The sequence below is a fragment of the Larus michahellis genome, chromosome 2 (assembly GCF_964199755.1).
Source record: "Larus michahellis chromosome 2, bLarMic1.1, whole genome shotgun sequence".
Lineage (NCBI taxonomy): Eukaryota > Metazoa > Chordata > Aves > Charadriiformes > Laridae > Larus > Larus michahellis.
The window spans coordinates 152,163,880-152,191,814 of record NC_133897.1 but is presented as its reverse complement, the minus strand read 5'-3'; the positions used below and the strand labels follow the sequence as shown (position 1 = coordinate 152,191,814).

General features: G+C 34.4%; 1 protein-coding gene across 3 annotated transcripts in view; it reads left to right on the top strand.

Moving 5' to 3' along the window:
* The window catches only part of CSMD3 (CUB and Sushi multiple domains 3), a 684,352-nt gene that overhangs the window by 138,157 nt on the left and 518,260 nt on the right, over positions 1-27,935 (top strand). For all 3 annotated transcript variants that reach the window (XM_074577705.1, XM_074577704.1, XM_074577703.1), the window contains exon 4: positions 17,359-17,553. In XM_074577705.1, coding sequence (XP_074433806.1) covers positions 17,359-17,553 — 195 coding nt within the window. The remainder of the gene's footprint in view (positions 1-17,358; positions 17,554-27,935) is intronic.

Below are 27,935 nucleotides of genomic sequence, written 5' to 3'. Positions count from 1 at the left end.
ACCTCCCAGGTGACATATGTACAAGAAGCGCACGTCATGCATAGTTTTGCCAGCTACCTAGTTCTGTATGTTCCCACACTCAACATCCATATCTATGAACTATCTTTCCTTGGCACTTAGCTTTTCCATTGTATAATACTTGGAGCTAAGACACAGAATGTATATTTTTAGATTTTACCTTGGAAGATGGGTGTTTAAAATTTAGATAAGGCAATGCAGGATTTGGCAACTTTTTGAGTCTTAGATCATCATTGGATTTATCCTCAAAACCATTCCAAAGACAACTTTTTAACAATTTCAAAATGATGGCAGGAAAAATGAAAAATCACTTTTATGCTTGTTTAGTAGCGTTGGAAAAAGCAATCATTCCAAGGCACACAGTTTTGGACAGAAGATAAAGTATCATTTATCTTAAGATGAAGGGCTTTTAAGATTTAGTTTCATGATTCAGGAACAGTTCTTAAGCAGTTAGGAAAGGTGCATCCTTATCCTGGAAAAAGGGTGCAGATACATGCCCAGCTGAGAAAGAAAGCCCTTTAAAAAAAAAGATTTGTAAGCATATGGTAGTTTTGTATATTTGAAAGTGCTTTCTGATTCATAGTTAAAATTAATTAATATGTTTCTAGGTCATTAGAAAGCTTTGCTTTGTCTGTTAAGCTTCATGTGTTATCCATTAAACATAAAAGAACAAACAATTGCTTGTGTAGCGTCACAAATCAATGGAATGCTGCTTAATAATCTTCATTTCATGCAAATCACCACTACTAGTGAATGAATAATGCTTTGAGATAACCATAATTGTTTAATAAATAATCCCTTTAATTTCAAAATTTATGTTGTATATGTATAAAGCTACCAGATGGCATCTTAAAATACATTTAACTCTGTTGATCTGAGGTTTAAAACCCCCAAATTTTAGGATTTTCGTGACATGTCACTTCTAACCTTAGACGCTGATTTCTCAACTCATTCAAGAGATGACTGTTCTGGCAGACATATAAAAAGAAGCAAAGTAAAATCAGAAAGAGGTAAATGAATGGGATAAGGGCAAATTAGATGCTAACTGCAGAGAAATAACTGGATATCATATTAAGTTACTACCTCCTTTTAATCTGTAAAATACATCAGGCAAAATCTGGCTTAATTTGAAATTCATATAAATGCAAAATATTCCACAAGTCAGTGATGATGCTGATATTAATTTAACTTTTGTCCAGGAGCAATTGCCCCAATTTTAAATCAACAGATCTACATTATTTCGAATATACTGCAGCATTGATAAGATCTTCGCTTTACTGTTTAACATTATGAATAATATGAATGTTATGCATCATATTGCAATCAGTGTCTTGAAATATATGAAGATCTTCATGATCACTAATATTGCAAATCTCTGGCATTGCAGGAAATGAAGGAAAAAATTAAAGAAAGCAAATGTTTCCACATTAGGACACCACAGTATTGTTATTTCTCCCATCACCAAAATTACTTTTAATCATTAAAACATCACAAAATATAACCAACTTTTCTTTCCTCTTCTTGCAGGAAAGAGGACATTGTCTCTTCTTTCAGTCCCACATTTAGAGAAAGGAGACCCTGACTGCCCTTTTTCTACCTCTGAGAATAAATTAGTAACTTTCTGCCTAGTAGAAATAATGGCTAATTAAAAACAAGGACTAACACTAATTAACATCAAAGAAAAATATGGAAAGAGAGACAGACAAACTGAAGAGATTCAGTTCTGCTGCTCTTGCAACCAGGCCCTCGTCTGCTGTGATCCTATTTTACATCCTATTAAACATGCTGAGAACATGGAAGTATTTGCATGTGAGAGCAGAAATACCTAAAAAAAAAATAAATTCACTGTGCTGTCAAACATCTTGCCGTTTCCTGTAGAAGCCTTCGTGTCTGTGGCAGCACGATGGATAGCAAGTTGCAGCGAATAGTGGCCTGATGATAATGAGAAAGCTAACACCAAGACTTCACATGTCTCAATTTATATGCAAAATCTCTGTAGTCTCCCAGATTGCTACTAGAAGATGCATTTGTAATAGTTCTCCTTAGTAGTAATTTTTTCTTAGAGATAACGCGAAATTATGGGATTGCTAAATTATTGTTATAATCTAGCAATGACAACCTTTTATAAGAAAAATAGAACTAGAAAACGGATTCCAAGGAAACCTTTAAAAATTTCAAGACAGCTTCATGCCAATACCAATATTAAATCCAATATCCTGGCCAATTACTGTACGAGGGATTCATTCTGCCAACCTATTTTGAAAGAAAAGATATTAATTTCCTAACCCAAGATGCAATGCCCTGATAATGTAGTTAATTTTAAATGCTATGTTTTATCAGTGATTTCAGGACATTAACCCAAATTAAAAGATTTTGTAAACAGACAAGTCTGGAAAAAATGGGATATATCAGCTTCATGAAAAATAATTTAGTTAATTACTTAATCCAAAACCAGTCCGTAAGTAGTGCAGCATGCAGTATAAAGTGTTTTCAAAGGAACAATTAAATGGTATTTCCAGAATGACAAAACAATAGATTATGGCCAAAATAAATGTTTTTGAAAGCAAGACAATTGAAAGTCAAAATGCAGAGAGAGGCTAAACGCCAAGAATACTCTGAATTGAATAAAAATTAACTCTGAATTCTAGGAAGATGTAATTATCAATACAAATACCAAAGCACCTTTAACAAACTAAAAGCTAATTAATTTCACCAGGTAAACATTCTTCAAATGAAAACCAACTCAAAATAGTTTGATTTTAATCAAAATAGTAATCTCTTTAAGAAATGGGGAAAGTCATAGATAAGAAATATTTTATGTAATGAAAAGGTTTGAGATAATCATATATCAGTGCATGAAGCATATATTGATAAAGTTAATTAAGAATACAGACTCTTATCTGAATACATTTCGTCCACATGATATATTTAAATGATTACTTGAATCTACTTGCCATGGTGTGCCATGATTACATCACAACTTTTCACTTCATAGAATGCCTCCTCAGAACTACATTTGCAGGTGATTTTTTAAAACTTTTGTTCAGGTTATTTATAGAATTTTTATTTAATATTTGAGAAATAGCTTTGCTTCAAAATATTGCACAGTGGATTACTTACTATTATTTAGATGTATTTAATAAAGGTGCCTGATATTTTCCATTGTTTATAATGTTAAACTTTAAACTGAATGTTTTCTATTTTCCAAATTTTTAATTTTTTATGAGAAAGTTTTTTCTTCCTTTCTGAAAGCTCTGAAATGTTTTAGACACTTTCAGAGATGATCTTGAAAACTTGTCAAGGTAATATTTGTGCCTTTTATTACTTTGTCTAACTATGGCTATCATACTGAAAATCTGTAGATAGCTAAGGCCTAGTGAGACTGTTCAGGAAACAGGGAAATGCTTTAACCTGTCAGAAACTTCTGTGCTTTTATGACAAAGGCTTCTCACTGCTTCCCCAAGCTGAGTTACACCAAACACTGGAACAGAGACGAGGGGACCTGTCTCTCCTCTGGTCCCAAGAATTCTGGTGCTGATGTCAAGTGAATGACACATTTTTCCAGAGCAGCCATGACACAGTGCAAGGGCTACACCTGTTCTGGCTGTGAGGTAATACTTATGAAGTAAAGGAGAATGCAGTTGCAGAAGCTCACTCTTGTCTCTTACAGAAGCTAGAAGATGAGCATGTAAAATGAGAAGGAATGGAAAAATAAGCTTCTTTTGACATTTTTTTTGAAAATTATATTTTTCCCTGCCAATCACAACTTTTTTGTGCTTCTTGTAGCTTAAAATAATTTCTCCTTTCATAACTGTATTTTTTGTTTTCTTGAAAATTATGAAATTTGTGCCTAATGTGTAAAATTTTTAACTGAATAAAAACTTTCCTTTTCCTTCAGTAGTTTTGGTTACCACCTATAAAATCATTAGATAGTAAAATATCTGCCACAGTTTCAAAGGCAGATGGGTAATGCCTGTTGTCTACTTATTGTATAATTAGCACTAGAGTTGTTAACCAGACATTAAATAAGCAGCATCTTCCTCGAGAAATTAAGATATGAATGGTCTTATAGAAAAAATCAACCATGTGAACATTCCAGACATGCCAGTAATTGTGTCACCATCCTCTTTGGTATATCTTGGAAACTGTTGACTCAGATAATTTAAAATAATCTAAAATGACCTGAAGCTAGTGTGGTTTTCACAGCAGAAAATAGATAACCAAATGGAATAACACAAGAAAGAGCTGATATGAACATATGGATGTATGGATTTGTTTCATAAATTAGATCTTTTTTATTGTTCTTTTTACAGATGATTTTGGAAAAAAGTTCTAGGTGGTTAATGTTCAAAAGGAAAGGTTGTGTCGTGAAGCATGTCTGTTATATACTCCACATACTATGTATGCATATTCCAGTTGTTAAGGGTAGGGACATGATGAAATGAAAACATTATTTCTTAAACTGTAAGCAATCAGGATCCCAGGAATTAAAGAATTTTAAGTTGTATAAATACAAAAAAGATATTAATTACATTGAAGTGTAATTAGTGAAGTGAAGATGATATAATTATCAGCAGGTCTTTCAAATGGATCCAGTGTTAGCCAGGACTAAAATTTATAGAATGGATGCATTATTAATCAGGAGTGAGTGCCATTTAGGAAAGGATTTTACTAGGAATTTAAGTGATATAGTTTGATTTCTTGAACTTCATATGTGGATTGCTATGTATCTGAGGTTGCCTTGACATCGATTTCTAATGCCTTGTTAAGAACTTGCCAATTGTGAGGTGAAAAAGACTACTTCAGTGTCATTTGATACTCTGACATATACAAATAGAAAATAGTTGTAGTTAAAAACAGTAACTGGCATTTCTGGACACTGCTGATACTTGGAATTCAAGTTCCGCCAATAAGGCAGAGGACTGTAATGCTGACAACAGCAATGACTTGAAGTGCAAGCAGAATTTCAGGCAGTTGACAATGTGGTCAAATTCTTGAGGGGTTCTGTGGATTGTTTGCCATTTTTACCACCATCATCAGACTGATTTCAGTAAAGACTGAAGTAGAAAGCAGTGCAGAGAAATTAATATACTTTTCCGAGACAAATGATTGTACCTAAGTTTGTCTTTGCATAACAAAAAGTACGTTCGACTTGTCTATTCCCAGAAAACAAACTGTCTGAGACATTTTCTTTTATCTTCAAGTTTAAAGTAAGTATCTAAATACATTCCCTGTAAACAAATACATAGAAATATAGGAAAAAAATAATAATAAGATGTTTTATTAATTTATTCAGTCATAATAATCTTCATCACCAAAACCAGTAAGTCCTTAGTCATTTGGAGCTTGAGTATCTATTCACTAAGGTGTTGTTCAAACACAACTAAATAACTCAAAGGTTTTATTAACTAAGTAATCCCATAAATTGCAACATCGGAGGAGAATGCTTTATTTATATCGGCAATGCAGCAATGCCAATAATATCATCCTTCATGAAAATGTTGTTAAGGAGAGTTGTAACTCCTGATTTTAGAAAATCATTATGTGCTTCAAAATATCTGTTGTTTCACAAAGCAAATAAAAAATTGTAAACAAGTAAGAATTTTTATTCCCTACTCTCAAACTCATTTTCGATGTTACAGAACTAAAGTACAACAGTTAGCCCTGAAGCTTTCTCAGTTGTATTGAAAAGCATTTTTTAAAATTGTGAACGAGGGAGATCACAATATAAATTTGGCACGCTAATCTCCAATTTATCTCCAGTTTGTTGATCTGATTAATTTAGGTGTTATTACCTTTTTACAGTAGTCAACTCTATCGTAACTGTAGACTTTATACTTAAATCCTCTTGTAAAAATAAACTAGGAAACTAGAAATACCCATACTTATTCCAGTTCAAAGATTATACGTTTGTTTCTTATGTCCCAGGATATTCCTACTATGTTTGTGTAAAGGTTGCTAATATAAGAGAAGGCAGGGCATTACAGGACTTAAATATGTGAGATTTAGAATAATCTACTGCAGAAACAGAGACACATAAAAATATACTTAAAAATTTAATCTTATATAAACAGACTAATCTATAACTAAGAGTTAATAACTCAATTTTCATTTTTCTTAAAAATACAAATATTTAGAGGAAAGAAAATATGCCATAATGAAGACTTACTTAATTTTCCTTGAAACAAGGTAGACACTAAAAAAACACACCAACACTATAATCCTGTCTAGGTAGTATCATATATCTGTTAGTAAATATTTGATTAGGTATAATCGATAAAGAAGAAAAGTTCTTCAGGATTTCCAGATGCTCATATACTGATATGTGTGTGTTACTTGAATCATCACTAACATCCAGAAAGTTCACTGCCAAAATTATCACAACTGAATGCTGGGTTGAGCATTCAGGGTGCTGAGAACCAAACTAAGAAGTCTGGATATCCATAAATTTCCTTGCCCCAACTCCGTCTTTTTTTTTCCCTTACAGTCTTCTATTTACATTTAGCCAGTACATTAATACAGTAAACATCTGATAACCAAGTCAAGGTTAATTGCAAAAGTGTTCCAATTGTCGGATGAAAACAGACTTTTTCCCTGAATGAAAACACATCTTTCTAAACGTGTTGAGAAACAAAGTTAAAAATGGATCTTTCTCCTCATTTTTCTTGTTCACTTCTATTTTGCAGGGAAAAAGAGGAAAGAAAATCAAACTGAAATGTTTATCAGTTCATTAGTGCCTTTCCACCAAAAATGGAAAATTAATGCTGAAAATATTTTTCTTCCATCGACTGACATTTATAATTGTTTTTTCTCCTTATACATTAAAGTAGAATTCTATATCACATGATTGAACATGTGAGATACAGACCTGAGGACATAATTCTGCGTATTCCTTACTATTTCACGCTGTGCTAACAGCCTACTTGTATAACATATATTTCTTTGACACTGTTTAGCTCTTCTAACATACCGATCTGTCACTCTTTAAAGAAGTTTTGCAAAGATCTCGATAAGATATATGATCTTTCAGTGAGTTAGTACTGCAACGAACACTTCATAAGCTCTGTCAAACAGTGATTTGTGCGGGACTGCATCAGGCTATTAAACTTATCTTTTCCTAGAACATTTTTCTTTTTCTCAATAAAAGCAGAGAATATTGAAAGTACTTAAAAGCCGAAGGGGTTGTTCAAGTAGTTTCTTGGTATAGAAATACCAGTAAGTTCACAGAAATGACTGGCATGGCTGTTTCAGTATTAACCTGTCATGTAGAAATAGCCAGAGAAAGTGTGACCTACACAGATGTTTAATGAGAAGTTAATTCAAATCTTGAGTTATTTTAATGATAAACGTTTCTCTCCCTTCAAATTATGACCATTTCTACTCATTCCAATAGCAGATCAGTCAAGAGAGGAATGACCCACAGCAGGTAACCTGCAGGGATGGGAATAAAAGTAGCTGTTATTCTGGCTGCTAACATATTTGAGGGAAGGCTGACTATTTGAGTTCAAGCTTATATTTGTTAAAAAAGGAGACTTTTAAGGAAGAAAGCTGATATGTCTATGTCAAATGAATTACTTTGCAGATGCTCTCCATCATTGTGTCTATAAAATAAGATTAAATGCCTTTTACTGGTTATGTCTCAAAAACAATTATTTTGATGCAGGAATAACAAAGGAAACTGCGTGATGTATGCTTCTGCAGGACTCAAGACTAGAAATTGCAAATAGCCCTTTCTGATTTTAAAACCTCAGGGCGGGGGAGGGAGGAAGATACCCATAATAGTTCATAGCCCAGGGTTGATAGTGTACTATATAGTTACTATATTATTTACTTTTTCACTATTAGACAGACAAAAATTATAAGTAACCACTTTACACTAAGCCCCACACAGGATAGCTTATAGAAAGTTGTTCCCCCATGCCAAGCGATACTTGGTTATAGATGAATGCTGGTACATATTCAACTTGAAAGCTCTTTCTTTTTTCACAGAATCATAGAATCTTCATGGTTGGAAAGGACCTTTGAGATCATCGAGTCCAACCATACACACACCAAAAAAAAAACCCCAAAACAAACAAACAAACAAACAAAAACAACAACCCCCCCCCACAAACCGCCACAAACAACCAACCTACAATCTCTGCCAGTCAGACATTTTAAATCATACTTGCATAAGGAAATCATATGTTTCATCAGAAAATACACTACTTTCATTCTTCCACGCTTGAGAATTCTGAAAATGTTTTCCCAAATGTGCCAGGGAACTTGCCTCTAGCATAAGGCAAAGCACACAAATTTTGAAGCTCGAGAAATGTTCTCTAAGAAATGCACAAGCCCATGCATTGAAGGTGATAACAGAATGCTGAATACCAACACTAATGTTAATTCTTGCAAAAGAAAAATTAGACCATAGTGCTGAAATAAAATAACAATTACAGATATCTGCTTCTCAAGTGAAAGGCATCTGGGGATTCTTACTAAAAGTGAAAAGGAAAGGTGGAGTAGGTGGGAGAAGCAGATTTAATGCTTTTGTGTTTGGAGTAGAATGTGCTTTTCCTCCCATGTGGAAAGCTGACTGTTTTGGAAGGTACAATATTGTGGGTGCACAGCTCAACACTGAGTTATAAACCAAAGTTTTATGGAATATAAGTTATTCAAAGGTTTTATGCATTCTCTTGATAAATGGCCTATTGCAGATGTCTATTTATTCACAATATTATCCATGAATTTAATCACACTATCTTTCCTGGTTAATGAATCATCATGTAAGTAATTTGGACAAGATCAGTAACGTTATATTATTTCACCTTATGCAGTAGAGTCATTAGGCCATAATGCAATTCAGCACTGCAAAATTATCAGGGTAAGTACCATTAAAAGCAGAATCATGCATATATCCTTGACCCAGTATTTTTAAATGTTCGAGTGTCTGGACATTTTAAATGAAAAATTCATATTATACCTAAGATGAACATTAATCAAAAAGACCCGTTCTAATAAAAAGGACTTTATTAGGTAGCCATCTGCTTCAGACCTTAACAGTATGATTGTGGATAGAAAAAAGGAGTCTTAGAATAGCACTTTATAATGCAAGATCTTCATTTTTGATGTATTTCTTAGTCATATCATAAACACTGAGATAAATGAGCAAAATAAAATATTTTTACTACTATTAATTGCACAGTTTCAATTATAAACTTTCTCTTGCTTAATATATCATCAGTGTTTTCAGCTATATTCTAAATGCAGGATCCTTGAGTCGAGTCTGTTGTAAAGAGGAGGGGATTACACTTCCATTCTGATATGGAGTGGAGATTTTATTTCATCATTTTGATAAAAATATTTTGTTTCACAATAAGATGTGTTGCATTTGAGGATGTAATATTTTTACTTTACATTTATATATACATCACCACAAATTTACACTCTTTAGAGTATGAATGCATATTAATGATAGCTATGCAATATAATAAAACATGGTTAACTGAATAAGCTGTATCAAACCTATACATAGACTGAAAGATGTGCTGGTGCATCATGAACCATTCAGGAAAGTACTTTAAAAGGAAGCTTGGATTAAGGATTTTGAATTTCACCTGATGTGCTGAGACCTTGATACACATAAAAGGATAAAGAGTTTGTCTTTTCTAAAGGAGATGTTCAGCTGAAAGGATATAAGAACATTCAGAAAAGTAATTATAGCAATTGAGTCTTGACTAAACAAAAGTACTGCCTAACCACTACATATTCTACCTATTGAGCAGTAGTCTCAACCTCCCAGTTAAGATTCATTATGAAATATAAAAAAGAAAAAACCTCTGAAGAGTTTGGCAACGTCCTTATGACATCCTAGGAGGCTGATTATGATCCTCTGCCATCAAATACAGGAAGGACATTAATTCTGTCAAGAAAGGATGGTTCTAAAAACCAACAGTCATAATGATTTAATCTTCTAAAGGAAAATTCTAAACTGTAAAACTTTCTAAATGAAAACTAAATTGAAGAATTAAGGCCTACGTTTCTTTTGTCAAAATGGCTAAGACAGAAGCATCTAGAAAATAAGTACAGGGATATAGCTCTAACTTTGTAAAAATGGTTTCTGTAAACAATGTTGTTAAGGAATACTTCATACCAGCAATAATGGTGGAAATCAGACTGAAATTTCACTGTAAGAAGCAGCATGTCCTTTGCGAAGATGTCAAACATTTGTACTTCTAACAGGGCACTACAGTGTTTCCTAATAGTGTTTCTATATATTAACTTATATATACCAACACATACATATACCAAGTATATGTAATATATATTTAAAAAAAAATGGAATTTTATGTTACCACTGATATATACAGAAGGAAATGTTTGTTACTCTGTGAGGTCAAACAACAGCTCTGCATGTTTCAGATGCCACCTAGTGCCCAGTTCTCATGTGTTGAAAGCCCTTTCATGAGGAGAAAACTGATTTTCTTTCTCTAATGATATGTCCGTGACACATCCCATATACACATCTTATACTTTAAATTCCAGTTTTAAACCCTGAGTTTAAACCCCATCTGTAGCAGAAATAATTTTTCTCTCTTTTTTTTTAAACAAGTTGAAAAGTTCAACATACCAGAAGTTCTCTGCCTTTAATGTTAAGACACAATTTGTGAAAAAGGCCTGTGGCGGGGAAGCCTTGGCTAATAAGTCAGACATGAGGCATGGCTGATCAGCCATGGAGAAGTGTACATATCCTTAGACTATATACTGGTTAGTTCAGATGACCTTTTCCAACAGTAGGCTGAAAGAGATGTTGCATGCTTTCTTTTAAGACTAGCTGGTCTCTACTTTCTAATCATTTAAACCATAAAACTTTCAGATTAGCCTTTGTAACCATTTAAGAATCAATTCACTAATTAGCAATGCCTATCAGTTCCCAAGTGTCAACTCTTACATTTCTTCTTAAGTCGCCTTAAGAAGTCCCAGTACTTTTCCATAAAATGTGTTTTATTTCATTCTGTTCTCTGCTTTCAGTATTCCTATCATCTTGAATATAAAACCTATACATCTTCCTAATATTTGTGTTATGCCTTGAAAAATGGAACCCTAATTTCAGTAGGAATCTAGATATGACAGTGCATTAAATATATAAAATTAATGAAATTTATTTGACATACGTATTTATTCTTGTCTGTGAAATTTGTGTGGAGACGCTGTCTGTGTGATGCCACACAACTTGTTTGTGCTATGACATCATCCTTCAGTGGGCAAACTGCCTTACTCTAAATTCAGTTAGCTTTTTATACCTTTGGTTACTGTAAATAACCAAGGTAAGGACAGACAGTGAGGAACAATGCAGCATTTACAAACTACCTAGCATAAGGCAAAATAAGGTGAGGCATTAATGCAACAGTGGAATAAGAATAAATAATACAGTGAAATATTTCTTACCATAACAGTTCAGAAATTGCAGATGAAATTCTTTTGTGTAACTTGAAAAGGCATAGTAAGAAACACATATTGTAGGAGGAATAGTAATATGGTATATAGGTTTTAGGATTAGTTTTTATTTTAATTGTCCTGGGCTCTGAAAAAAGTTTTGCTCTGTAATTACATCAGCCTCTTCCTAGCTGACTATAGAATACAGCTATGCCAAAAAAGCACTCAGGATCATTGCAGTGTGAATGGAACAATCCTGTTATGACTCACATGTGGACATATCTACACAGCCATTGCATGTCAGGTAGGGTGCATCTTTCTGGGTTCCATCCACCTGGGAAGCTGAACAACCACCGTGTGTGGCAGATACAGTGCCTCAGGCTTTGGACTATACTGATGGGGTTGAATGCTTTCACAACAGTGTGGATGGAGCAACCTCTGCAACGTTTGCAAGTCTACACCCATTCCAAAACTTCATGTAGTCCATGCACTATGTGAATTTTGCTTTGGCAGGGGGGTTGGACTAGATGATCTCCAAAGGTCCCTTCCAACCCCTACCATTCCGTGATTCTGCAAATTAACCTTCCAGCCATACTCAGGGTTTAACTGGTGCCCTCAGCAGCTCTACAGGAATTTAGTGCAGATAAAGCTTTAATTGAAGTCAAGTGGAATTTGGTAAAGCCAAATAAGGGTGACTGGTGCTGTTAACTGTATAGCTCTCCTAGCTATTTGGTCTTTACTTGTTTTTTATTCCCTTCAGGTAACACGTTAGAATTGTGTCTGATGGGAAAATGTCAGATTTAACCATATCTACTGAAGTTTACAGTAATTTTTTTGTTGATTTCACTTGGTGCTGAATTATGCTGTCATATGGTAAAATTAGCAACTGCCATTGTCTTTTTGCATGGTCTTTGAGCTCTCTAGTGCTGTTCTGTGTCTTCAGCTGATTTAAACAGATATTCCAAACAGTGTATTGCATGTGAAGGGAATATATTGCAAACCCTGGACCATTTCCTGTATTACATTTTTCATGCTCACTGTATCAATGTTACTGCAGTGCTACAATTACCACTTGTTTCCTTCACGTATCCTGGAGGGTCTTTTGCTGTTCTTCTTGTTGGTGTTGTTCTCTTCCTTCTAGAATAATTATATTAATGCAGTTCTAAGTTACTTAATGCTGAAATAGGTTTGTTCCTATACAAATAACATATGATTTTAATTTTGTTGTGCTACTTGCAAAGAAGACAAATGCAGTGATTGTTTCAATGTACTTAGAACCAAAATCAAATTCAGTATAAAAATCTACATTTAAAGTTCCTTCAGGATACAGTTTTAAAAGATACCCTTATACTAATCAGTGGCTTTACTTCAGATAATCAAGTTCCTCTGTCATTTATTGGCATGAAAATAATTTCAAAGGGAAGAAAAAAGCAAAATTACGTCATTCATTAAGAAACAGGTAAAGAAACTATGCAATGTAATTGGCTGTATTATCTTTACTGAACAGTAGAGATCCTCAGTGACGTTACTATTACTAAGATATTTGTCTATCAAGAAAGAGCAATTAAGAACATGAGAAGAAAAAATCATGTTTTACCTTGTTTTCCTTTAGGGAAAAAAAATATCTTTCTCACGCTTCCTCTTGCCTACCTATTTATAGATAGATACCAGAATATCACAGTATCTTCTGATTGACCCACATAAAATCCAGAACGCAAAGGAGTAACTTCAGAAAAGTTTTGGTTGTTAGACAATCTGTTATTTCTATTACTGCTGTAAACAAACGTGAATTTCAGAACAGTGACTCTTCATTCTGCACTTGTATCTTGAGGTGGAAGATCTGTTGGAATCAAGGAATGTTGGAATCACTTTTATTGTTGAATTACTACAGAGACCTGGATTTTGGGGGAGGGGATTTTTTTTTTTTAATTTAATCTCTGTTTTAATAAATCTGTATTGCTTATGGTAGATCTTTCAAAGCATTAATTTATAGTGTCTCTTTGCTCCCTGAGCAATACATATTTGTGGAGTTAAACTGCCACTTAGATACTAAGTTTTTCATTTTTTCCTTCACTGAACTGATATTGCCTACTCCAAATTTTTCTTGTGGTTTCCCTCACCCTGTAAATTCAAGTGGGAAAGGTATGTACACGTACATCTTAATATGCATGTAGGAATACAATGGTATTTCTTTACTCATCAGTTGATTATTCTACTCCCTTTCAGATATAAATCCAGACCATTTTTACTCATATATAGAGAGCAATGTGAATGAGGACAGAAAAGAAAGAAAGCAAATATTATGAGGTAGAGACTATGCATCTAAGTGACTTCTTTAGTTTATAAAACCTTTGAAAAAACTATGTGCAACTAAAACAAACCATTATGAGATTTGATATAGGTGAATTTTTGACAACTGAATTTCAGGCTACTTCATATTGTTACAAATTTATCATCTTTCCTAATATTTGGGACCCTTGGACTGTATAACACTCATATCCATACATGCAGCACTTCCGACATCAGTCCTGAGTCTTCAATACCAAAGCATTCTCACTTGTCAATAAGACAAACTACACATTCATTGTTTTTCCAAGGGATATCTGTCTACAGCTATGTTCTAGTATTTCCAGTTACATCAAGTCCTGTCCCAAAAGACAGCTGGAGTAGTCCCTAGAATGGCATATTCCCTGAACGATACTCAAGTTTGTCTGGCAGAGAAATTAGTGTTTGGAATAGTAGACACCAGTGAACACACAGTCTAGGACTAGCGCCATGCAGTGATACAGGGAGATATCCAAACTGACAGTGTGGGGATACCAGGAATATCCAATCAAAAATAATAAATGAAACAAATATTAGCCTCTATTGGGATATTTCATAGGTTTTTCAATGAGTTAGTGCTCATAAAGGTATACATTTGATATTGAGAGTGTAAAGTATCCTCACTTTAAGTCAGGAAAAATGGGATCATAATGATTTGTAATAGCTGTGAACAAAAACTGTGATAAAGATATGGATCAACCCTTTAAAAATAGACAAAATTCCTTATGTCCCTAAATTTCTAATATCAGATTTAGTGTATGAAGAACATTAATCTGTAGCAGAGAAAATACAAATGGTTCCCACTGAACTCAGTGCAATCCAATGATATGACAAATACTTGTTCTGGATATTTGGACATTAAATTATAAATTTCATGCTTAAATTTAGGGACGACAGGTGCTACTTTTGATTTTATAAATAACATAAAAGAAAAAAATCCTGACTTAAAATCTGAATAAAAAGAAAGTAAATTTGAAGTTTCCATATCTGTTTATGACTTGTTTCTCCTTGAGTGAATGCTGAGAATCTCTACTTCTGCCAGCCTTGTTTTTGAAACTATTGTCACAAAGAAATTATATTTAATGTGATTTAATTTGAATAGCTTATTAATTAGTATTTAGAAGTGGCTGAATTTCTGCTAATTAAACTCTTTAAAGGAGTGTGTCCATTCCTGCTAAGCAGAAGTCTCTGAGGCGTATTCTACCCACAGTCTTTGAACAGGATTTCCATTGACATTAATAGGAATTAATGAAACAGAAACTTACTGAAAAGCATCGAAGGGTATTTTGATCTTGGTCTTTTATTATCATGTTAAAAAAAATAAAGGACAAGTAAGTTCACACATACCTCACTTACAGGTGGAATCTTGATTTTTAAAAAAACATTTTGGTTTTGCGCAAGCAAACAATGCACATGATTTCAGAGATAACTGACAATTAAATCTAGGACAAAGAAAATTCTTACTTGGAGAGACACTGAAACAATTGTGTCAGCTTGCCTTAAAAAGATGAGCAATAGTACACAATAAAAATGTAAAAAAGTAGGAGTCTGTAAAAAATTAAATTATGCTTATTTTCAGAGTACATGAACAAGGAGAAGTTCTGCCAAATTACAAAATCCTTCTCCATGCTTCATATCATTACTGAATATCAGAATGTCACCGAAGTCAAGAATCTGTGCAGAGCTGAACAGGAATTACAATCTAGTTTGGCAGTTCCTGTGTTCCCTGACAGGTGACAGTCTCAAGGTAACGATCCGCAGCTTTAAATGGCAGGGAGTTAGTAGTGCACTGTCACAGTCAATTTGAAAATAGGTACTACCTATCAAAGAAGACTAATACAGTTACTTGGTGAATTACACACACCCCCTCAAAATAATGCACTTGAATAAGTCCAAAATGAAAATATTCACAGAAGAAACCAATATATTCTAAATTGTACAATTTATTTTCTACTTTATTATCTAGAATCAGAAACAAAATGACCTGATGGGTTAGAAGTAGTAACATACTCACTAGCCACTTTCATAATATTAAAAAGTTAATGGAAAATGCCAAGTATTCTTTTTAGACAAGTCATATAGTATTGCAACTGAAAAATGAGTTTTAGAAGGAGGGTGATTTTTAATTAGTGCTTTAAAATATAATATACTTTCATATGAATATATTGCCTTCTGTAGGCAATTCTTGATGAGACAGCAGTAAGAAGAAAGGAAGCAATTTTAGGCAGTGACTGTTAAAGGCATCACTAATCTTTATATTCTTCTTTTCAAAGGACAGAGAATCTTTTTGTGACCTTTTTATAAAGCACTAAGAAATACAGGCCTCTAAAAGATTTCATCTGCTTGGAGAAGCTGAAAATAAAACCACTGTGTACCAGCAGAGTTTTCAAGTTAATATAATATGATTGATAAGACAACCAAAATCCACAGGATGGTATTCTTACCTCTATTTTGACATGCTATGATGATACATAATAACTGGGGTGTCCTTGAAAACCTTTACGGATTTAAGAGAAATCCCTTTGAACAAATATGCAGGGGTCAACTACAGCGTTGCCTTCTTTGTAAAGCTTGCAAGCAGATTTGAGGACACAGATTTGAGCAGAAGAGTTTTGTTGGAGTAGTAAGAATATCAACCATTTAGGTGAGCTTTGAAGTGACCAAGATGAAACAGGCTATCTTCTTACTTAGGCACTGTGTCCTTGTGCAAGGCAATGAAAGTCAAATCCAGTTCCACAGAGTTTATTATATAAGAGAGAGAAAGAAAGAAATAGCCGCGACAACATCAGCAACTAATCTGCATAGTTAACATATTCACATTTATGATGCTGAAACATCAGTCAAAAGGGTACACAGTTGGGGGGTGAGTACCAGCTAGTAAAACTGAACTCTAAATAATGTCCTCAGAGATCAAACTAACAGCAGAGCTGTGACCCGTTTTGGGTTCACAATGGTTTAAAGTTCTACATTAAGAGTAGAAGTCACCCAGATCTGTGGTATTCCATCTGTTTAAATTAACCAATCCTTTGCTCAGAAATCAGTTACCCACAGTATCTCATCACTTTTGTCTCATTGTCTAAAATCTACTAAATCATTCAACACCTTCCTGTCCATAAGCTCAGGCGTATGTTTGTTAAAACCTCCTCCTAGTGTTCTGTCTTGAGTACTTTTATTTATTCTTCCAAATTTTGATTGATTCAAATCTGATCTTCTTTTATGTCTGTATTACAGTTTTGTTTATTGTTTTGCATTTGTATAACTTGAGTCAGCAATACATCAAGTTCCTTTGTTTCTTCCTCCTATGTAATGAGTTCTTTGCTATCAATTAAGAAAAATATATGAATATATCTACAGCTGGAGCTTAAGGAAAACTTCATGCTCATTTTTCTGTAATATTCTGCCTTTGGGTATGTGGGTACATAAGTAGATACATAATAGACTAAGTCAGTAATGGCTTTTCAGTGTTCAGAGTTGTACAATATCCATGAAAACACACTATCTACCCAAAGTTGCCATAATTTATGTGTTCTGTATTCTTCAGCAAAATGAAGTATTGATTTATAAAAACATTACAAGTAATAATAAATATGTCTTCTCCAGAATTACAGAGTAGTTCCTGTGGCAATCCAGGAGTTCCACCAAAGGGTATCTTGTATGGTACAAGATTTGATGTTGGTGACAAAATCCGATACAGCTGTGTAACTGGATATATTTTGGATGGCCACCCTCAGCTTACTTGCATAGCTAACTCCATGAATACGGCATCATGGGACTTCCCCGTTCCTATCTGTAGAGGTAAGAGAAATGCTACGGTAATGTTCTCAAAGATCTACATTATCTTTATCAGTATGAACAACTTTAAATCTCTGTTTCAATTATTAACTTTTAGACTGCGATTAAAGAAATACAAGCCTTTTTGAATATTTTGATCTCTTGCTTACATATATGATGTATCTCAGCATATGCTTCTACTAATTTTTAAGTCAATATCCTATTAAAATTATATTTCTCATATATTTTAATATATATATAAAGAAAGAAGAACTAGAAACCTAGTAATAAGTATACTATAAATGTCTGTGTTCAACATATTTACAACTATGGGAATGTAAATTTAGGATCCATTAATAGTTCCTAAGCATTGACTTCTTGTTAAGTATTAACATGGATGTTGAGCAAATAGAAATTTGAAACTACCAAAACAATTGAATTAGAGGGACTCCCCCTCATTCTCAGTTAGATTTGGTATCTTAATACTTCTATATATGTGATATCCCTTGTTTTCTAACAAATATTGTAGGTCAAATCCTTTTCTCTTGCTCACATTAGAAATATAGCAGTAGTGGGGAATCCTATTTTATGGGCAAATCTTATTTTCTGAGGCTATTAGAGAGAAATAATGTTTGCAGGGTAATGAAAAGAGCTAACCTGATAAAATGGAGAAATTATCACTACTACACACAACCAAATATAATATAGTATTTTGATGAAACACTGTTATGTCAGGCAAGCTCGAGATCCTTTCTGGATTCACAGGTTAACTTTACAGAATGTAACATTTATATTTGTCTGAAAAAAATGATGCAGTCTTGCACGGGCTATAAAACATTAAAACTTGAAGGGGCTATACAAACATTCCAACTGAAGTTAGCATTCTGATAAATTTCTGATTAAAAAAAAATAAAAATTCAGTTGGGTTAAAGCCTGGTTGACCAGTACCACAAAAAAAGTGGTTATATATTGGAAATGTGTATCATTGGAAACACCATTCTATTGTTTCCTTTTTTTGGCATAGAGCTATTTAATATGTTTATCCATGGTCTTGAAGAAAATACAAAGTTATTACTACTAATAATATTTTCTAGTAAAATTATTTATAACTCCTAAATCTTCCCTTGCTACTTCCAGAAAAATGTTAGAACATTTTTTTACAAAGAAGATACCCAATCAAGGCATAAATCCAAATTTTTTTTTGCGGAGATGATTATAAAAAAGTTTTGATGAGAATATGTTAACTTACACAAAACTTACATTTGGAACAAAGTAGAAGGCTAATGGACTTCACTGTAGACCATTGTTCAAATTCTTGATCTGCCAATTTTAAACTGAATTGGCATAAAAAATTGTACTCTTAAATAAGGAAGATGAGAGACTTAAGACTGATGCTTCCACTTGCCAGCCAGTCATCACAGTCACACTGTTACACTGTACTTTTGATTCAATGTTTTTCAGCAGAACATTGCATACATTTTGTTTTTATTCCAAGGGGATGTGAAAATACACAGTGTAAATTTGAATTGGAATTATAAAATCCCAAAGTAATCCTGTGGTTAAACATAACTCCAGTGCGTAAGCAGAAGACTATCACACAAGAATATGGAAAACATATTTATTTTTATTCATGATTAGACAGGTCATTATCTGAATATTGTCACTCTCTAGTGACAAAAAAGTGCTCTCTAGGGCAAAAAAGAGTTGACAAATTGGAAAGGATTCAGAAAAACAGGAAACAAGTTCCACTAGGTTTCAAAATTGTAATTTTGTCTAGAGACTGAGGAAACTCAAACTTTTCAGTGTATGTGAAAGAGGATGAAGAGGTGACTTGATTTACTGCAGAAACTCATTTACTGATTTACTGCAGAAAGGAAACATTTTTTGGAGAAGACAGTGCTCTAAGAAGTAGCAGTGAAGAATCTAATGGGTAAAAGCTTGACAAATTAAAAATAAAAAAACCAGAACAACAACCTACACATTTTAATAGTGGTGGTTATCAATTACTGAAGCATAACCTAAGAATGTGACAGATTCTTGATTTAAGTTTTAACATCAGGCATAATGGCTTAAAGACTTAATGCACCAAATTACTGTAATGATACTTTTGGTCTATGCTCGATAAAAAAATTAACTAATTATTTTCAATAGCTCCTTCTATGAGTCTATGTTTGATATCAGAAACACCTAACTTTACATTTAATACAGAGACCTTTGTGGTTCCATTCTAATGAACTTGTCCTAATTTTGTCTAATGCAATTATCCAACTCAGAATTCTGCAGAAGGTTGCTAAAGGTGATTACCCACTAATGAGCTTCTTATCTCTTTTTCTCTGTTTGCCATGGAGACTCTTCTTGATTAAAGACTCATCTTTAAAAAGTTCCTCTGATATAAGTCTTATTGTTCCCTACCAATGGTCATTGAATCTTGAGACAAACAAATGAAGTGATGTGTAATGTTCAGAGTATATGTGTAAGAATTGATTTTTCTCAACGCTAAACAACTTGACTAGTAGTTTTTGGTAGATGGCCATGTCTCTTCCAGATACGCATATACTAGTTGTTCATTTTAATATAATTAGTAGGATTGGGGAAATACAGAGTATTTCAGTGCCATGACCTAGGAAATGCCATTGTCTGATTTATTAGAAAAAAAACCCAACAAGAATAGCAAAAAAAGGATACTTTATCCAATATTAATTTGTTTGGTTTTACCTATAGAAAATAAATTCAACAAAGCTCAGAACTTAGAGCATGCTTAGATGCCAGTGGAGTTAAGCTCATAGATGTCTTTAGATCATCTGTGTATAAATGTCATTGTCATCTGCCACTTGTAATTCAGAACAAGTAAATTTGGGGAATAATTTTTTTTTAGATCATTCCTTTTATATTGCCTTAATTTTGAATGAAAAGATCAGGAGGAAGTTATGCTCCTGTTTAAGCAATGTAATACTTATGGATTGATATCTCAATGAGGGGAATTTAATTGGAATCCATAGTGCTTTGTATTGCCACAACCATCCATACATGAAACCCTATTGCATGCTTATGGTTTACATTTGGTGCATAACACTGATATTTTTGGGGGCCAGATCTTATTCATGAAGCTCAAATGGCTTCCTTTTTCTTTACTAGTGTCCATAGGACTGTATTGCAAAATCAGTGCGCGTATCTAACAATAGCTTTATTTCATATCCTGTTTCTCAGTGAACGTAGCTCGAATACACAAAGTTTTTCACCTGTCATTTGCAAGTTCTGATATTCATTAAAATACTGTAATTTTTATTAGATTTACTAGAAGTGCAAAAATACCTTAATTAAAAGAAAACTAAATTGGATGTATTGTGTTGTGGTCAATTATATTGTGCACTACCCATGACTAGTTTTAAATGAAGTCTTCTTCCCTGACAAATTAATTTTGATAAGGTTGTTTTCAACAGTGGAAAATGACAGCAGCTTTATCATATCACCTATTCCTGAGATAATGTTGCAGCTTGCATTTTCTCCATAATGCAGCATCCAGGAATAATTTACAGAGGCTAATAAATAAGGTTACATTTATATATAGTATTGTCATTCTATAAAGGTTCTAATAATTAGACACTTTCATAATCAGTGAAGTATTCTGACTTTTACATTTTTAAAGTTTTTCCTGTTCCAGGGTAAAATGGATGTTGTAAGAATCTTCATGCTAAAACCATTTTCTTTTAGAATAAATAAATTTCAAAACCAGAATATAGTTTTCTTTGTATTCCTAGAAGTTCTATTAAAATATTTTCACTATTGCCTGTACATATAGCTACAAAATATTTGTCACTATAACACTTCTGTTCATATTTTTAATAAGACACTTTGTTTTTCCACTTGTTTGAACTGACATACATTTTGGTCAGACAAGTGCATAAACCACTGACTCTAGGTACTTTTTTACATGGAAAAAATGCATTTCTGTATATTTTATTTCTTCTTCAGTGGATTTATTCCAAATAAACTGGACCAAGACTTTTATAAGCTTATATTTTTAAAAAGTGATCTACCAGGTGTCACATTTAATATTAGAATATTCAGCTCAGTATTTAAGTATGTTGCTATTTCCTGTGTGCAGAACCCACTGGAGAGGAAAATTTGTTGATTGCGAGTCACTGGTACAATTCTGTGACTACATAGATACATGACTATACATATTTCAACTACATGAGGTAAGTTTTATGTCAGATAAAAAACAGAACATCTTCAAATGAAATAAAAGAATACCTAAGAGTCTCATAGACCCCCAAGTACACTTTCTTGAAGGGGTGTATCTGTCTATGTATGGCCTATAATGGTACAGAATTTTGAAAAAACCCAACAACCAACTAATTATCACAATAATTTTGTGATAGTGTGGCAAATAGAACCTAGTAATATAAGCAGTAAATAAGCTGACTCTGCCTTTGTGTCTTTGTTGTAAACTGGGCTGTTGTAAACTTGGCTGTGGAGAGAACAAAGCAGGAGATAAAGTCAAAGTACTGCACTTGATGCCACGCAGTACATTAACTAGTGGAACTGACAGTACACACAGAGGAAAATAAAGTGCGCTAACTTAAAGGCGGGAATAAATTACACTTCATAGGGAACGAGCAGTTTTTTGTCTGAAGCCAGTTCTTATATACAAACAGTTGTCACTGCTTATCCTTGGAAAAGCCTCAGTATAGCTGTATGAGACTGAATTGAAATGTTGGATTATTTAAAGAAAGTTAAAAAGAAAATCAACAAAAATGTTTAGTAGAATCATGTATCTGTATATAAGATATGAAGATGAACTGACTTCATTTCTAATCAAGTTTATTTGTTAGAAACCCCTAAAGACTATTTTAAGGTGTTAAATGTATAATTATCTCAATTCCAGTTTGGGCCAGTAAATTATGCTTATGCTAGGTAATCGTTTCCCTGTAACATCTTACGTTCTTCTTAGGTTCATTTTCATTCATAAAATCATACAGTCATAGAATACCAGATTAAAAGGGACCTCAAGGATCATCTGGTCCCACCCGTCTTGGCAAAAGCATGGCCTAAACAAGATGGCCCAGCACCCTGTCCAGCTGAATCTTAACACTGTGCAATGATGGGGAAGCAACCACTTCCCTTGGGTGATTATTTCAATGGGTGATCGTTCTTATTGTGAAAAATTTTCCTTTTGAGTCTAGTCGGAATGTCCCCAGGAGTAACTTTTGCCCATTGCACCTCATCTTTTCCATGTGACTCCTTGTAAACAGGCAGGCTCTATCTTCTTTGTAGGCATCCTTTAAATTCTGCAATATGCTGACAAGGTCACCCCGAGGCTTCTTTTCTCAAGGCTGAACAAACCCAGTTCTCTCAGTCTTTCCTCATATGACAGGCTTCCCAATCCTTTGATCATCTTGGTGGCCCTCCTCTCCAGCCTCTCCAGCTTTTTTGTATAGTGGGGACCAAAACTGAACACAGTATTCCAGGTGTGACATGACCAGTGTTGAGTAGAGTGGGATAATGACTTCTTTGTCTCTGCTGGCGATGCCTTTGTTGATGCAACCCAGCATCCTGTTGGCTTTCTTTGCCACTGCAGCACACTGTTCACTCATATTGAGCTTGTTGTCCACCAGGACCCTCACGTCCCTTTCCACAGAGCTGCTACCCTGCCAGGTAGATCGCACCCTGTGCTGCACTCCTGGATTGTTTTTTCCCAGGTGCAAGACCTCACCCTTGTCCTTGTTGAAGTTCATAAGGTTCTTGTTAGCCCACTCATCCAGCCTATGCGGTTCTTCCTGTAGGGTGGCTCTCCCTTCCAAAGTGTCCCCCAGTCACTTTGATATCATCAGCAAACTTCATCTGGGTACGCTTGATCCCATCATACAGATCACTTATGAAGATATTCAATGCTGTTGGCCCCAATATCAGTCCCTGGGGGACTCCACTTGTGACAGGTTGCCAGTTTGAAAAGGAGCTATTTACCACCACCTTCTGGGTGCAGCCTGTCAGCCAGTTACCCTCCCACCACACAGACTGCTTGTCTAGACTGTAGCAGATCAGCTTCTCTAGGAGGAGGCTGTGGGGAACTGTGTCAAAAGCCTTGGAGAAATCCAGGTAGCCAATGTCCATCACTTGTCCCACATCAACCGAGCAGGTTACTTTGTCATAGAAGGCGACCGGGTTTGTCAAGCACAATTTGCCTTTGGTGAATCTGTGCTGGCTTCTTCCAGTCACATCCTTCATTTGACTTGTGAATGGCCCCCAGGAGGATTTGTTCTGTAACTTTCCCAGGGACTGAAGCAAGACTGATCGGCCTACAATTTCCTGGATTCTCTTTTAAGCTCTTCTTGTAGATGGGGGTGACATTAACCTTCTTCCAGTCTTTTGGGATGTCCTTCAATCTCCATGACTTCTCACAGATTATGGAGAACGGCATCAGACAGCTCTCTTAACACCCTCAGGTTGATAGCACCAGGGCCCATCAATTTGTAGGAGTCAAGCTCTTGTAATAGTTCACATACCAATTTCACTGATGACGGGTCTGTGTTTGCATCAACCTGGATTGTTGTTCCCAGGGCCTGGGGCACAACAGTGCTGGTAAAGACAGAGGTGAAGAAAGTGTTGAGAACTTGAGAACTTCACCCTTTTCAACATTGTTGGTGACTAATTTACCTCTCCTGTTTAACAGCAAGGCAATATTTTTCTTCTGTTTCTGTTTGTTGTTTACGTACCTGAAAAACCCTTTCTTGCAGTTTTTGACATCTCTGGCCAATCTGAATTCAAGCTGCGCTTGTGCTTTTTTAAGTCCTTTTGCTTTTCTGTGTGGCATTCCTGGATAAATCCTTTCTAGTGGTAAATTAGCATAAATAACATTTGTAAAATAATTTGAAATACTTTGAAAGTAATTACTGGTAAATCCCAGGTTCATTAATACAATTTTACTAAACTGCTTAATACAAAAAGCTTTTGTTGCTATGGGCTTTTAAATAGACTAGTATATTTTCCTCAGATTATTGAAATTACAGCTTGATAAAACTTTGTGTATCTCTGCCTAAAATTGGAATTTACCTGGGTATAAATGGGAATTGTGAAAATAGTATTCAGTATTTAAGTAACACTTTGCAAACTCTGATTTATAACTCAGATGTAATTACATCTGGAAAGCAGAAGTCATAACAAATTATTTCTCTGAGAAGTCTTGAACGCCCTTCAAATATTACTCCATGAGAACAACTGATAGCCAGTAGGTTTTTTTGCAGGGAAAAGATTTCATTGCTAAAATTCTAGCACAATGTTTTAGCGTTAAAACTGAATCTTTTTTAACCTAAAGAATGATTATTGATTTGCCTATGGAACATGAATTTTGCTCTTCAGCATTAATTAATCTCCTTGTTCTCATCATTAGCAGGAGTGTTGCTGGTTTATTTAAATATTAAAACAGCATTGTCTCTGTCTCGTGAGACAGATTTTGGATCTGTAGCCTGTTCTTAAAGAGATAATATTTTAAATTATCCATTGATGAAAGAGTCTGAAGATTGTTCAGTTGTGTTACAAATATAAATTTAGAATTTCACAAAATTTAGTCATCTTTTTATTCAGCTCTGCAAATTAAGAGGTTAAAAACAATCTGCTACAAATTGTGTTGATGCTGGAAGGGCATTTAAATGTAACAGAAGCTGTAGCAGAGTTTTGCTATGATTCCATTGTATTTAAGGTGGCCAAGAAAGGCCCAGCAGCACACTTAATCTCTCACAGAATTGACTGTAATGAACATATGGATAAGAGATCTGCTTTCTTAACTCATTCGTCTTGTATGATGGCCTTCTGAGTTTTGTTCAGGATTAAACCTTTCATAGTAGATCTGTACAAATTTAGCATGTAAAATTTCTTCTGCATTTCAGTCAGTGAGGGAAGCTGACGTTATTTCACCAGAACAGAGCAGTTTATGGGCAAAGGTTCTCTTTGCTGCTCTACATCATAAAGTTGATTCTGGATTCTTCTAAGACTCTGTGGGAGGGGGTGAAAAACTTGGAGAAAAAAACCTGGGAGAATTCAGGATCACTAATTGCTTCATCAGTTTAAGCTTCCTAATCCCAATACTCTTAACACTGGCTGGTGTTCTACACTTCACAGAAAGAAACTTCTTGCTGGGCAGCTATACATTAATTCTTTCCATGTCGTGGTTCCATCTTGTCTTTCATCATGAATTTCTGATCTTATGTCCCAAAATTATATACTTTGTAGATTTTCTATACGTATTTTCCCATATAATTGTAAATATGTATATTTTAAATTTTTTTATGTATGTCATAACTTTTAAAAATTCTTTAACGTATAAATAAAAAAATTAATAGTCTTTGTTTTTGAGCCCTGCTAGTTCCCAGTTTTATCTTCTTGAGTAAAGCATGAGGAAAAGAGACCAATACTTCATACAAAGTAATCAATTTGAAAAGAAAATAACTTTAAAGTAGGAGCCACGTGAAATAGACATTTTGACACACATTTAAATAAGGTAGCAGTGGACAGAGGTCAAAAGCAAGGGGTGCAGAGTGATGGAAATATGGGAGACTTCACAAATGATAAAGTGGCGTGAAGGGACATCTGGACATGTACCTCGAGTCAAGCTGGGGCACACGCAGGAGGAAGGGCAGCTCCCTGTGCAGTCACAGAACAGTGACGCTATTGGAGTAACTGAGACATAGGGGGACAGCTCACATGGCTGGAGTGTAGTAAAGGATGGATACAAACTCCTCAGGAGAGACAGGCAGAGAAGATGCTGTGGTGGTGGTCTCTGTGTGAAGGAGCAGCTTGGATGTATGGATCTGCTGTTGGGGGTGCAGAATCGCCCGGTTAAGAATTTGTGGATCAGGATCAGAGAACAATAGAACAGAGAACTCAAATTGAGAGTCTGTTACACACCACTGGATAAGAGTGAGGAAATGTGTGAAGTGTTCTTCAAACAGATCAAGGCAGTCTCTAATTCATAGACTGTAGTTCTCATGGGACTTTATCCTTCCTGATATATGTTTAAAAGGCAATATGGCAGGACATATACAGCAAAGATTTCAGAAGATCTTAAAGAATGCATACCTATGTTTCACAGCAAGATTTACTCCCAATAGGTATTTGTCCAGATAGTCCTTTAAAAACCTTCACATTTTCCAAAAGCAGTGTTTTCCCACATTTTATTTTTAATATTAATAGAAAGGGGTTTTATCTTTTATTCCACGTTATTTTTTTCTTGCTAAAATTTAAGCATGTTATCTTTTTTCCTGTATATAGCTTTGTACCTGTGCACATTAGAAAAAAATTATTTTCTTCTGCTTTGAAACTTCCTTTTACTTGTTTAATTTTGGTCTTCTCTTCTTCAGGTACAATAGTCCTAATGCCCTCTTTCTTCACAAGTCATGCTTTTGACACCACTAGTAATGTTTGTTCATTTCCTCTAGATTGTTTTCAACTTATCCATGCTTTCTTTTGAAGTGTTGGATCCCAATTAGCAAAGAGTGGATAAGAAATTTTGTGTTCACAGCTCATAGTTAGAGCATGCTCTATGCTGCACTTTGAGCTGCTGGTGTGTCCGGTTATTTACCTAATTAGTCTATGAGGGTTATTTCAATTGCTGTTCTACTTTTAAAATAATGTTCTGGGTTTTAAATAACATTTTTAATGAAGAATGTGTTCTTCGTTACTTTTGGTTTTGGGTTTTTTTGTCAGAATGGATTAATTGTTGAATCCCAGGTAGGTGGGCAAGGCTTTCATCTTTTTGTATTGCCCATGGAATAAAGCACTTGTGGTAAGGCACAAATACAAAGTCTCCAGGAGCTCTAGACAAATCTGGCTAAAGTCCCAGAATAATATTGTGCTAATTTACTGCAATCTATAAATCTCCAGGCTGGCCAAAAATAGAGTGCCAGATTCAAATTTTCTAACTATATGAAGTAAAAAACAAAGTGAACACATTTATAGGAATAATGTTGTAGTTTAACTCTTCGTTTACTCCTATTTCATTTAGTAAGTTTAACTCTTCGTTTACTCCTATTTCATTTAGTACAAATACTGAAAAAGAAATATTTGGAGATTCAGTCGTCCTGCAGCTTTGAGCATCACGTAAAAATGCTGAGGCACTGCTTACTTCGTGTCAAACTGAAAGCATAATGAAAATTACTTTTTATGTATTTGTTCATCTGAACAGGATTAGAAAAAGCAGAGATTTATGAATAAGAATAATGATCATAACTTCATAAACAAACTATTTTGGGAATTTTCTTCTAATTGGGGATGAAAGTTCAAAGGACAGGATGTGGACATCATACACCAAGGATTTTATAAAGTGTTCCGTTTCTATCATTACTAGGAAAATCAAAGACTGAGGTAAAAATTTATAATTATTAACAAATGCTAGGACCCCAGGAACCTGG